At 46.1% G+C, this 12,777-nt stretch overlaps 1 protein-coding gene across 2 annotated transcripts in view; it reads right to left on the bottom strand.

Moving 5' to 3' along the window:
- Positions 1 to 878: 878 nt before the first annotated feature.
- The window catches only part of mapk8ip2 (mitogen-activated protein kinase 8 interacting protein 2), a 151,016-nt gene continuing 139,117 nt past the window's right edge, over positions 879 to 12,777 (bottom strand). For both annotated transcript variants that reach the window (XM_029758631.1, XM_029758632.1), the window contains exons 7-14: positions 12,476 to 12,684; positions 7,999 to 8,074; positions 4,195 to 4,367; positions 3,789 to 3,898; positions 3,538 to 3,660; positions 2,568 to 2,638; positions 2,362 to 2,460; positions 879 to 1,518 (exon numbers count right to left, since the gene is read on the bottom strand). In XM_029758631.1, coding sequence (XP_029614491.1) covers positions 1,446 to 1,518; positions 2,362 to 2,460; positions 2,568 to 2,638; positions 3,538 to 3,660; positions 3,789 to 3,898; positions 4,195 to 4,367; positions 7,999 to 8,074; positions 12,476 to 12,684 — 934 coding nt within the window. In that variant the 3' untranslated portion in view covers positions 879 to 1,445. The remainder of the gene's footprint in view (positions 1,519 to 2,361; positions 2,461 to 2,567; positions 2,639 to 3,537; positions 3,661 to 3,788; positions 3,899 to 4,194; positions 4,368 to 7,998; positions 8,075 to 12,475; positions 12,685 to 12,777) is intronic.

Below are 12,777 nucleotides of genomic sequence, written 5' to 3'. Positions count from 1 at the left end.
TGTAAATGACTATTGTAGCTGGAAATGGCAGATTTTTTAATGGAATATCTACATAGCCGTACAGAGGCCCATTATCAGCAGCCATCACTCCTATGTTCCAATGGCACATTGTGTTAACTAATCCAAGTTTATCATTTTAAAAGGCTAATTGATCATTAGAAAACCCTTTTGCAATTGTTAGCACAGCTGAAAACTGTTGTACTGCTTAAAGAAGCAATAAAACTGGCCTTTAAACTAGTTGAGTATCTGTAGCATCAGCATTTGTGGTTTCGATTACAGGCTCAAAATGTCCAGAAACAAAGAACTCCCATCTGAAACTCGTCAGTCTATTCTTGTTTTGAGAAATTAAGGCTATTCCATGTGAGAAATTGCCAAGAAACTTAAAATCTCACACAACGCTGAGTACTACTCATTTCACAGAACAGCGCAAACTGGCTCTAACCAGAATTTAAAGAGGAGTGGCAGGCCCCGGTGCACACCTGAGCAAGAGGACAAGTACATTAGTGTGTCTAGTTTGAGAAACAGACACCTCACAAGTCCTCAACTGGCAGCTTCATTAAATAGTACCCACAAAACACCAGTCTCAATGTCAACAGTGAAGAGGTGACTCCGGGCATGCTGACCTTCTAGGTAGTTTTCAGCTGGAAACGGCTGTGCTAACATAATTGCAAAAGGGTTTTCTAATCATCAATTAGCATTATAAAATGCTAAACTTGGATTAGCTAACACAACGTGCCATTGGAACACAGTAGTGATGGTTGCTGATAATGGGCCTCTGTACGCCTATGTAGATTCCATAAAAAATCTGCCGTTTCCAGCTACAATAGTCATTTACAACATTAACAATGTCTATACTGTATTTCTGATCAATTTGATGTTATTTTAATGGACAAAAAAATGTGCTTTTCTTTCAAAAACAAGTGACCCCAAACTTTGGAACGGTAGTGTATATTTACACCAAACCATATCTGACCAAATAATATGATCCAGGTCCTATTCAATGTTGAGCTGGTTTTGTGTCCTAATAGCTCTGTGTGTGCATTACCCTCCTAACCATGCATTTGAACATGTGAAATAGCAGTAGTAGGAATATAATTGTTGTACTTGTTTTTTTTAATCGAGGAGGATACGTCATATCTAAAATAACAGGTGCCAAGCCTCTTATTCCTATAACTGTATCTTAGGGAAAAAAAGTCAAATAAACAGGCAATCCATCTAGAAGAGGGAAAATAAACAAACAAATGAATCAATAAATAAAACACGTAGCATACTGTAGAACTGAAATTAACATTTCAGTTTTAGAGAGAGATATAGGGGGTATTTTTGCAATGGAGAGAAGACCCACCAGCGTCCTCTGGTGATTGAGATTGATAAACATACAAGCAGCAGCAGGAAGAAGAAGAGAATACTGTTGTCATGGCAACATTTCCTGCTTCCTGCCTGCTCTACTCCAGGTAGATGTCTTCAGTGGGGCAGGCGTACTCCAGGTGCTCCTGGTAATACTCCTGGAAAGCCCGCCTAGAGAGGGAGACAGACAACAGAGGGATTAGCTTAGCAAACAGATGTCCAACTAAATCACCCAGCAATAATGTCTCAGCCAGACTAACATCATGATTCTAGTCCAAGATGAGCCTCAGCTTAGTAAACATTTCTCCATACCATCATTCCCCATTTTAGGCTCCTGAGTGGCACAGCGGTCTTAGGCACTACACCTCAGTGCTAGAGGTGTCACTACAGACCCTGGTTCGATTCACATCCGGCCGTAATTGGGAGGCACACAATTGGCCCAGCGTCGTCCGGGTTTGGCCGGGTAGGCCGTCAATGTAAATAAGAATTTGTTCTTAACTGACTTGCCTAGTTAAATAAAAGTACACTGACTCACTCACCAGCCCATCCCTGCTCTGCCCTCTGCTCGGCTGTGTCGACCTTGAACAATGGCCGTCTTTAATAATTCAAACCTGATATGCCTGATTCGTACAAGATTAACAGGACAGGAACTGCGTCATTATAAACTCCAGCTCATTCTCTCTCTACTTTTTAATGTACTTTCTTCTCCTCTCCATTGTGCCAACTGAACTAAATGGCTTAATAGGTAGGCTATGGTTTCCACCATTATTATTCCTACCACAGTATGCCACTTTTTTCACATCAGCAGTAATGACAGAGATTGGGAGATGTGTGAAAGCATTGTTAGAATACTGGAGAACAGCCAATGCTACAACTTCAATAAAACAAATAATGCTGTGGAGAGGCAGGGTACCAGAGAGTGCTTTCCTTATCACTCATCCCTAGGTTTACAAGCAGAGCTTAAAAAGGAATGAGAATCATGAGGGAGACACTGAGGTACTGTGTGTGACTCACCCAACACTCTCGGCCACACGCCGCATTGACTCCTGGGAGACAAAGACGTGGCAGGCAAACCTGTTCAGCATGGGGTGCTTAGTGATGAAGCCAAAGTAGCTGAGGAGAGAGCGAGAGGGGGAATTAGGTGAAGTGTAAATAAAGCAAGTTGATATTCTTGTTGTGTATCGTCTAATGAAATGTATCCTCAACATGTATTTTCATACCAATTGTTTTTTGGATGGCATCCACAGAAAGAGATGTTCTTCATCTGGAAGAAGTGACTACATCTGTCAAACTGGAGAGAGAGGACAGCAACACAATTAGACCCAACCAAATCATGAGAAAACAAAAAAAACAGAGCAAACTAGAATGCTATTTGCACCTAAACAGAGAGTACACAGTGGCAGAATACCTGAACACTGTGACTGACCAAAAATTAAGGAAATCTTTGGCTATGTACAGACTCCTTGAGCATAGCCTTGCTATTGAGAAAGGCCGCCAAAGGCAGACCTGGCTCTCAAAAGAAGCCAGGCTATGTGCACACCGCCCACAAAATGAGGTGGAAACTGAGCTGCACTTCCTAACCTCCTGCCAAATGTATGACCATATTAGAGACACATATTTCCCTCAGATTATACAGACCCACAAAGAATTTGAAAACAAATCCAATTTTGATAAACTCCCAATACCACAGCATGCCATCACAGCAGCAAGATTTGTGACCTGTTGCCATAAGATAAAGGCAACCAGTGAAGAACAAACACCATAGTAAATACAACCCATATTTATGTTTACTTATTTCCCCTTTGTGCTTTATCTATTTGCACATCATTACAACACTGTATATAGACATAATATGACATTTGAAATGTCTTTATTCTTTTGGAACTTTTGTGAGTAATGTTTACTGTTCATTTTTTACTGTTTATTTCACTTTTGTTTATCATCTATTTCACTTGCTTTGGCAATGTAAACATATGTTTCTGATGCCAATAAAGTCCCTTAAATTGAAATTGAAATTGAGAGAGATGCTCATACTACGTGGTCGTTTCAGCCTCCGTTTGAATGCACTACAGTCGCTCAAGAGTGTCTGCCATTTTTATGACATTTGTTGCACTCATCCCTTAACCTCCCGCCCTTCCCCTGCACCCCTTACTTACACTCCTCCCCATCTCTCATCCCTTCATCTCTCACCTCATCCATAGTGTCGTATTCATCCTCCAGGCTCATCACCAGTTTAACCCCTTGTAGACTGATCTCCAGCTCACACAGAGAGGGGGGCCGCAAATGGACCGTCCGCTTCCTCGCTATCGCAATCTGACAGAGAAGTAAGAGAGAGTTCAATACAGATCAACTTTATTATTTAAAGACTGTCTCATTCAGACTATTGAGGACCCTATGACCTGTAGGTTCACCCAACCCAGAGTGATGCATTTCCTGTTTACCTTTTGCATGGCAGCACAGAGGATGCCATTGCCTTGGTGATAGGGCACCTCCACAGAACCCAGGAACTGAACACTGAAACTGTCCATCCAGGCTGGGTTCCTCTTCATTCCTACAGGAAGTGCACACGCAGGAAGTGACATCAGATGGGAAGCATTTTATCTTATTTTATCTTATTGACATTCAGGTTATGTGTCTCCAGTGATGAAACACTGTCAACACTTGACATACTCCGTATAGAAAGGGAATTTTCCAGTAGAACTGTTCTTCTACCAGACATGAATATAAAATATTGTAACATACACGGGATAGGTGAAGTGAAATGTGTTGTTTTGCAGGGTCAGCCTTCCAGTTACTGGCCCAATGCTCTAACTGCTAGGCTACCTGCCCCCCTAATATTTTACTCACCCATTATCTCCTTGGACTGCCCTATGACCTCATGGGCGTAGAAGGCTGGGAATATCCCCCTCTCTCCCGTCCGCATGTTGTAGCCTCTGTACCAGTAGTCATCCTCCTCTTCCTCGACATATAGAGGGTCGTCCACATCCAGCTCCAACTCATCCACATGTCTGGGGATAAACCTGTAGGGGGCAGGAGACAGAGGTCAGAGGGTAGAGACACACACGCACATGATTGGGTTTTAGTGAGGAGGAAGCAGCATCTGTCTGGGTATCAGGTGTCTCCCCGAGGAGAGGCTGTTAGCTGAAGAAACAGCAGAGACACACTTAGGGAGAGAGAGAAGGGGGAGGAGAAGTGCTGGATGATGGGAGATAAAAACTATTCAGTTACTGAGGAGTGGAACAGGGGGCACAAACACACACAGAGTGATACCCAGGTGGTGACAGGCTGGTGTGAGTATAAATCAAATCAAAGTTTATTGGTCGCGTACACCAAGAAACGAGTGGCGAGTGGAGCAGCGGTCTAAGCCACTACATCTCAGTGCAAGAGCTGTCACTACAGTCCCTGGTTCGAATCCAGGCTCTATCACATCCGGCCGTAATTGGGAGTCCCATAGGGAGGCACACAATTGGCCCAGCGTCGTCCGGGTTTGGCCGGGGTAGGCCGTCATTGTAAATAAGAATTTGTTCTTAACTGACTTGCCTAGTTAAATAAAGGTTCAATCAAAATAAAACACAGATTTGTGGGTGCAGTGAAATGCTTATGTTTCTAGCTCAAACAGTGAAGTAATATCTAACAATAACAATACAAAATTAAAAAACATTAAAAAATTAAATCAAGAAATATCAGAGCGAGCAATAACAGAACAAGCATGTCAGAGTTTGGAATATAAATATGTATACATATAAATGGTGTGTATAGACAGATATGAATAGGTGTTTACAGGTGTAGTTATATAGGATGAGCCATAACTAGAATACAGTATATAAACATAATGTGGGTAAAACAGTATGTAAACATTATTAAAGTGACCAGTGTTCAATGGCTCTATGTATATAGGGCAGCAGTCTCTAAGCTTCAGGTGCAGGGTAGAGTACTGGATGTTAGCTAGCTAGTGACAGTGCCTAAGGTTCAGGGCAGGGTACCGGGCGGAAGCTGTCTAGTGATGATTGTTTAACAGTCAGACGGCCTGGAGATGTTTATCAGTCTCTCGGTCCCAGCTTTGATGCACCTGTACTGTCTCCGCCTCCTAGATGGTAGCGGGGTGAACAGGCTGTGGCTTGGGTGGCTGATGTCCTTAAAAATCTTTTTGGCCTTCCCGTCAAAACCGTGTGCTGTAGATGTCCTGGGTGCCACCGATTATGTGTTTGGCTGACTGCACCCCCCTCTGGAAAGCCCTGCTGTGGTGCAGTTGCCGTACGAGGTGGTGATACAGCCTGACAGAATACTCTCGATGGTGCATCTGTAGAAGTTAGTGAGGGTTTTAGGGGCCGATCCGAATTTCTTCATCCTCCTGAGGTTGAAGCTTCACCACACTGTCGGTGTCGAGGCACCATTTCATATCCTCAGGAATGTGCACGCTAAGGAACGTGAAGCTTTTGACCCTCTCCACTGCTGCCCCGTCGATGTGGATGGGGCTTGCTTTCTCTGTTATCCCCTGTAGTCCACAATCAGCTTCTTAATTTTGTTGACATTGAGGAAGATGTTATTTTCCTGGTACCACTCCGCCAGGGCTCTCAACTCCTCCCTGTAGGCTGTCTAATCGTTGTTGGTAATCAGGCCTACCATTGTTGTGTTGTCAGCAAACTTGATGATTGAGTTGGATATGTGTGTAGCTATTCAGTCATGGTTGAACAGAGAGTACAGGAGGGGGCTCAGCACGCACCCCTGTGGGGCTCTCATGTTAAAAATCAGCATGGCGAAGGTGTTGTTGCCAACCTTCACCATCGGGGTCGGCCCATCAGTTGCACAGGGTGGGGTTCAGACCCAGGGCACTGAGCTTAGTGATGAGCTTGTATGGCACTATGTTGTTGAAGGCTGAGCTAAAGTAGATGAACAGCATTCTCACATAGGCATTCCTCTTATCCAGGTCGGATAGGGCAGTGTGCAGTGCAATGACACTTGTTTTGTACCTGCCACATACGTCTCATGTCTGAGCCATTGAATTGCAACTCCACTTTCTCCCTGTACTGTCATTTTACCTCTGTTAATTGCCTTACAGAGGTTATAGTTGGTCTGTTTGTACACGTCCATGTTCACAGTCACCTTGCCATGGTTAAATGCGGTGGTTCAGGCTTTCAGTTTTGTGCAAATGCTGCCATCAATCCATGGGGATGGGTTTGGATAAGTTCTAATCGTCACAGTAGGAACAATATCCTCTATACACTTCCTGATGAACACAGTCACGAGTCAATGTATACGTTGATACTATTCCCAGAGGAAACCCGGAACATTTCCCAATCTGCATGATCAAAACAGTCTTCAAGCATAGATTCCGATTGGCCAGACCAACGTTGAACAGTCCTTACCATGGAGGCTTTCTATTTAACTTTCTGCCTATAGGCAAGGAGGAGCAGGATGGAGGAATGATCTGATTTAGCGAAGGGAGGACGGGGGAGGGCCTTATAACTATCCCGGAAGGGAGAGTAATAATAGTAAAGTGTTCTCTCCATGTGTAGCACATGAGATGTGTTGATAGCATTTCAGGAGCGTTTTACTCAGATGTCCCTTATTAATGTCCCCAGCTACAAAAAAAATGCAGCCTCAGAATAGGCGGTTTCCAGTTTGCACAAAGTCCAGTGTAGTTTCTTGAGCACTGTCACAGTGTCGGCTTGGGGGGAATATACACTGCAGTGACAAAAAGCGAAGAGATTTATCTCAGGAGGTATTGCAGTCTGCATTTGATGGTGAGTTATTCCAGATCGGGAGAAAGAAAGGATTTGAGTTCCTGTACGTTACCACAATCATGAGACAAACCCCTCCGCCTTTGTTTTTCCCTGAGAGTTCTTTCTTCCTGTGTGCACGATGAATGGAGAACCCCCGCTGACTGGACAGACCTATGATTCCGTAAAACAGAGTATGTTACAGTCCCTTATGTCTCACTGAAAGAAGATCCTCACCCTGAGCTCATTTACTTTATTGACCAGGGACTGAACATTAGCGAATAATATACTTGGAAGCAGTGGATAGTTTGCTCGCTGTCTGACTAGCAGCCCACCCCCTCCTTTGGCGTCAACGTTTTGGTGTAGTGCAGGGACTGCCTCGGGAAGGCAAAAGTTATTTTGGGCAGTAGGAAATAATACTAGAAACGTTCTGAGCAAATAATTAAAGAAATAACACAAAAACGAACTGCTGAGTTGGCTAGGAGCTAGAAACAGGGCGACCGTGTCTGTCGGCGCCATCTTTTCTATATAGCTATATAGCTGTTACTCCTGCGGTGTCACTAGGGCCACAGCTGTAACCATGACAACTTCCCTCCTCTCACTCCCCATTCCTCTCTTCCTCCCTCCATGTCTTCTTCCCAACCTCCCTCCCTCCCTCCAGACCACTGGTGATTCACCAGATTCACATTCTCCTACTGCACACACCCATCCTTTGTCCCATATCACCTACGGTCCATATTACGTGTGGGACTAAGAACAAAGAGTCAAACAGATAAGAGATTATAATACTGTATGTTCTCTTACAATGATAACATTACAATAACCACAGGTTTTTGTCTGATCAGGATTTCAGATTGCTTGTTGTGTTGCTCTCTGTTTATATAACACAGTACGTATGTCTGTAAATGATGTTCTGAATGCTATGACTCACCTGTAGACAGCCCTGTGTGTCTGGTCCCTCTCTTCTCCATTGATGGTACAGGAGAACAGCCCAAACGACTCTGTACCTGTACAGGTAAACACACACCCCAGTGAGAACACCGATACACTTGTTGGGCGGTACATTAATGTAACCCATAGGACCTCTCTGAATAAAATCTAAATAAATGATAACTGCATCTGTCAAAATAACTTATGTTGATGAAATTCTTGTTCTTCCCATTTGTAATAGACCTTTAATTATGTATATGATCATTCATTAATGAAGTGAATGGAGAGGTTAATGATGGTTCAGTGATCTTTTATCACGCTACAGCTTGGGAGAGCTAACATGGACACTCATTTATCATATGATTTATCAAATGAGAGTCAAAATGGTATGAAACCCCAAATATAAGCTGCATTCACCACTTTTTTCATCACAACAATAATATGTTTGACTACAGCCCCTATCCCCCTTGCTAGTACCTAAAATTGTTTAGGAGCAACAAGTCACATACCAAGTTGCATGGACTCACTCTGTGTGCAATAATAGCATTTAACATTTTTTAATGACCACCTCATCTCTGTACTCGACACATACAACTAACTATCTGTAAGGTCCCTCAGTCGAGCAGTGAATTTCAAACAAATATTCAACCAAAATGACCATGGAGGTTTTCCAACGCCTCACAAAGGGCACCTATTGTTAGATGGATAAAAATACAAAAAGTAGAACTTGAATATCCCTTTGAGCATGGCGAAGTTATTAATTACACTTTTGATGGTGTATCAATATACCCAGTCACTACAAAGATACAGGCATCCTTCCTAACTCAGTTGCCGGAGAGGAAGGAAACTGCTTTGGAATTTTACAATGAGGCAATGTCACGCTCGTCGTACGAACTAGAAGCATACTCGGACTAACGTGATCTGGGTTCCACATATTTTATTTAAGTGAAACGCACAAAACAACAAAGAATAGATGATACATGAAGCTCAAGCAGTGCTCATAGGCAACTACACAGAAACAAGATTCCACAAAACACAGTGGGGAAATGGCTGCCTAAATATGATCCCCAATCAGAGACAACTATACACAGCTGCCTCTGATTGGGAACCATACCAGGCCAACATAAAAACAGAACAACCTAGAGACCCACCGTAGTCACACCCCGACCTAACCAACATAGAGAAAAAACAGGCTCTCTATGGTAAGGGCGTGACAGTACCCCCCCCCCCCCCCCAAAACCTGACTCTATAGGGGAGGGTCCGGGTTGGCATCTAGCGTCGGTGATGGCTCCGGTGCGGGGCGAAGTACCCACTCCGCTCGTGGATCTGCCAGCATCGGTGGCGGCTCTGGTGCGGGACTTTGCCCCCACCCAGACCACGGGTCCGACCATGGAGCCAAGTAGAACGCCGTGCCCGGACTGGGCCTCGGCGCAGAGGAAAGCTCCGGCCATGGAGCTGAGTTGGCCGCCATTCCTGGACTGGGCACCGGTGCAGAGGAAGGCTCCGGCCTTGGAGCTGGACTGGACGCCGTGCTTGGACTGGGAATCGGCGCAGGGGAAGGCTCCGGCCATGGAGCTGAGTTGGCCGCCGTGCCTGGACTGGGCACCGGCGCAGAGGAGGGCTCCGGCCTGTGGACCGTCGTAGGGGGTTCCGGACTGTGGACCGTCGTAGGAGGTTCCGGACTGTGGACCGTCGTAGGAGGTTCCGGACTGTGGACCATCGTAGGAGGTTCCGGACTGTGGACCGTCGTAGGAGGTTCCGGACTGTGAACTGTCGCCAGAAGCTCTGGACTGTGAACCGTCGCCGGAAGCTCTGGACTGTGAACTGTCGCCGGAGGCTCTGGACTGGGGACCGTCGCCGGAGGCTCTGGACGGTGAACCGTCGCCGAACTGTGAAGCCGCACTGGAGGCCTGATGCGTGGGGCCAGCACAGGTTGCACCGGACTGGTGACACGCACTTCAGGGCGAGTGCAAGGAGCAGGCACAGGACGTACCGGACTGTGGAGGCGTACTGGAGGTCTGGTGCATAGAGCCGGCACAAATTGTCCCGGACAGATGACACACTCCGCACGGCGAGTGCGGGGAACTGGCACAGAACGTACTGGGCTGTGGAGGCGCACTGGAGACCTGGTGCCTAGAACTGGCACAAATTGTACCGGAACAATGACACACTTCGCACGGCAAGTGCGGGGAGCTGGCGCAGGACGTACTGGGCTGTGGAGGCGCACTGAAGACCTGGTGCGTAGAACCGGCACAAATTGTACCGGAACGGTGACACACACCTCAGGGCAAGTGCGTGGAGGAGACACAGGACGTACCGGACTGGGGAGGCGCACTGGAGGCCCAGATGCGTGAAACCAGTGCAGATGACACCGGACTGGTGTCACGCTCCTCAGCACGCCCACGCTGCAGCACTCTCATCGCCACCACCTCTCTCCGGAATCTTTCATCGAGTTCCTCCTTCGACTTCCTGACGGTCTCTGGCTCATTCCTCGGCTCCGCTGACCACCCCGTGTGCCCCCCAAAAAAATATTTTTGGGCTGTCTTTTGGGCTGTCCTTGTGGCCGCGAACACTGGCGTCATCGCTGTCCTCCCTTCTCTCCCTGCGTCTGCTTCCACGGAAGGCTTTCGTGTCCTGACATGGATCTCCTCCCAAGTCCAGGATATTTTCTCCTCGATCTCCTCGTAAGTCCAGGATGCCATCTCCTCCTGGGCACGCTGCTTGGTCCTGTTGTGGTGGGATCTTCTGTCACGCTCGTCATACGAACTGGAAGCATACTCGAAACAACGTGCAGCGTGATCTGGGTTCCACATATTTTATTTAAGTGAAACGCACAAAACAACAAAGAATAGACGATACGTGAAGCTCAAGCAGTGCTCATAGGCAACTACACAGAAACAAGATCCCACAAAACACTGTGGGGAAATGGCTGCCTATATATGATCCCCAATCAGAGACAACTATACACAGCTGCCTCTGATTGGGAACCATACCAGGCCAACATAGAAACAGAACAACCTAGATACCCACCCTAGTCATACCCCAACCTAACCAACATAGAGAAAAAACAGGCTCTCTATGGTCAGGGTGTGACAGTACCCCCCCCCCAAAGGTGCGGACTCCGGCCGCAAAACCTGACTCTATAGGGGAGGGTCCGGGTGGGCATCTAGCGTCGGTGGTGGCTCCGGTGCAGGGCGAAGTACCCACTCTGCTCGTGGATCCGCCAGCATCGGTGGTGGCTCTGGTGCGGGACTTTGCCCCCGCCCAGACCACGGGTCCGTCCATGGAGCCGGGTAGAACACCGTGCCCGGACTGGGCCTCGGCGCAGAGGAAGGCTCCGGCCATGGAGCTGAGTTGGCCGCCGTGCCTGGACTGGGCACCGGCGCAGAGGAAGGCTCCGGCCTTGGAGCGGGACTGGACGCCATGCCTGGACTGGACATCGGCCAACATAGAAACAGAACAACCTAGATACCCACCCTAGTCACACCCCGACCTAACCAACATAGAGAAAAAACAGGCTCTCTATGGTCAGGGCATGACATGCAAAGGGTTTAATGGCTGTGATAGGTGATAGGTGAAAACTGAGGATGGATTAACAACATTGTAATTACTCTACAATACTAACCTAAATGACAGAGTGAAAAGGAGGAAGCCTGTACATAAAACATATTCCAAAACATGCATCCTGTTTGCAATAAGGCATAAAGTATAACTGCAAACAATGTGCGAAAGAACTGAAAGCATTCTTTTTGTGGTAAATCCAACAAAACACATCACTGAGTACCACTCTTCATATTTTTTAGCATGGTGGTGGCTGCATCATGTTATGGGATATTTGTCATTGGTAAGGACTAGGGAGTTTTCTTAGGATGAAAAAAGAAACGGAATAGAGCTAAGCACAGGCAAAATCCTAGAGGAAAATCTGCTTAAAATTCACCTTTCAGCAGAATTCCCCTTTCAGCACAATAAACTAAAACACAAGGTCAAATATACAATGGAGTTGCTCACCAAGATGACATTGAATGTCCCTGAGTGGCCTAGTTAAAGTTTTGACTTAAATAGGCTTGGAAATCTATGGCAAGACTTGAAATGTCTGTCTAGCAATGATCAACAACCAACTGGACAGAGCTTGAAGAATTAAAAAAAGAATATGGTGCAAATATTGTACAATCCAGTCGCGCAAAATACTTAGAGACTTACCCATAAAGACTCACAACTGAAATCGCTGCCAAAGGTGATTCTAACACGTATTGACTTATGAGTGTGAATACTTATGTAAGTGAGATATTTCTGTATTTCATTTTCAATACATTTGCAAAAAAATCTAAAAACATGTTATTGTGTGTAGATGGGTGAGAATGAAACACCTATTTAATCCATTTTGAATTCAGGCTGCAACACAAAAACATGTGGAATGAAGTGGTATGAATACTTTCTAAAGGCACTGTAGTTAGTCTGTTAGTGTGCTTCCTACTTACTGGAGGATCGTGAGGTGCTGTTGACAAACACGTTGAGGAACTTCTTGGAGAAATGCATGTCAGCCTCGGGGGAGGAGTCTTCTGACGAGCTGAGGAGTTCAGGCTGCACCCCTCCGTTCCCCAGGCCGTTCTCCCCCTCCCCTGTCCCAAGAGGGTCATCATCACACAGTGTAGACAGCTCACTGTCATCACTCAGCACTGAGGTACATCTGGGAGGGACACGGTTCACACAGGTTAGTAATTAAACAACTACATGTACTTTAAATGAAGTCCACATAAAACCTTAATGAAGGTGGGCCCTT

The sequence above is a fragment of the Salmo trutta genome, chromosome 7 (genome assembly GCF_901001165.1).
Source record: "Salmo trutta chromosome 7, fSalTru1.1, whole genome shotgun sequence".
Classification (NCBI taxonomy): domain Eukaryota; kingdom Metazoa; phylum Chordata; class Actinopteri; order Salmoniformes; family Salmonidae; genus Salmo; species Salmo trutta.
Note: the sequence above shows the minus strand (reverse complement) of the source record. Positions and strands in the feature narration are given on the sequence as shown.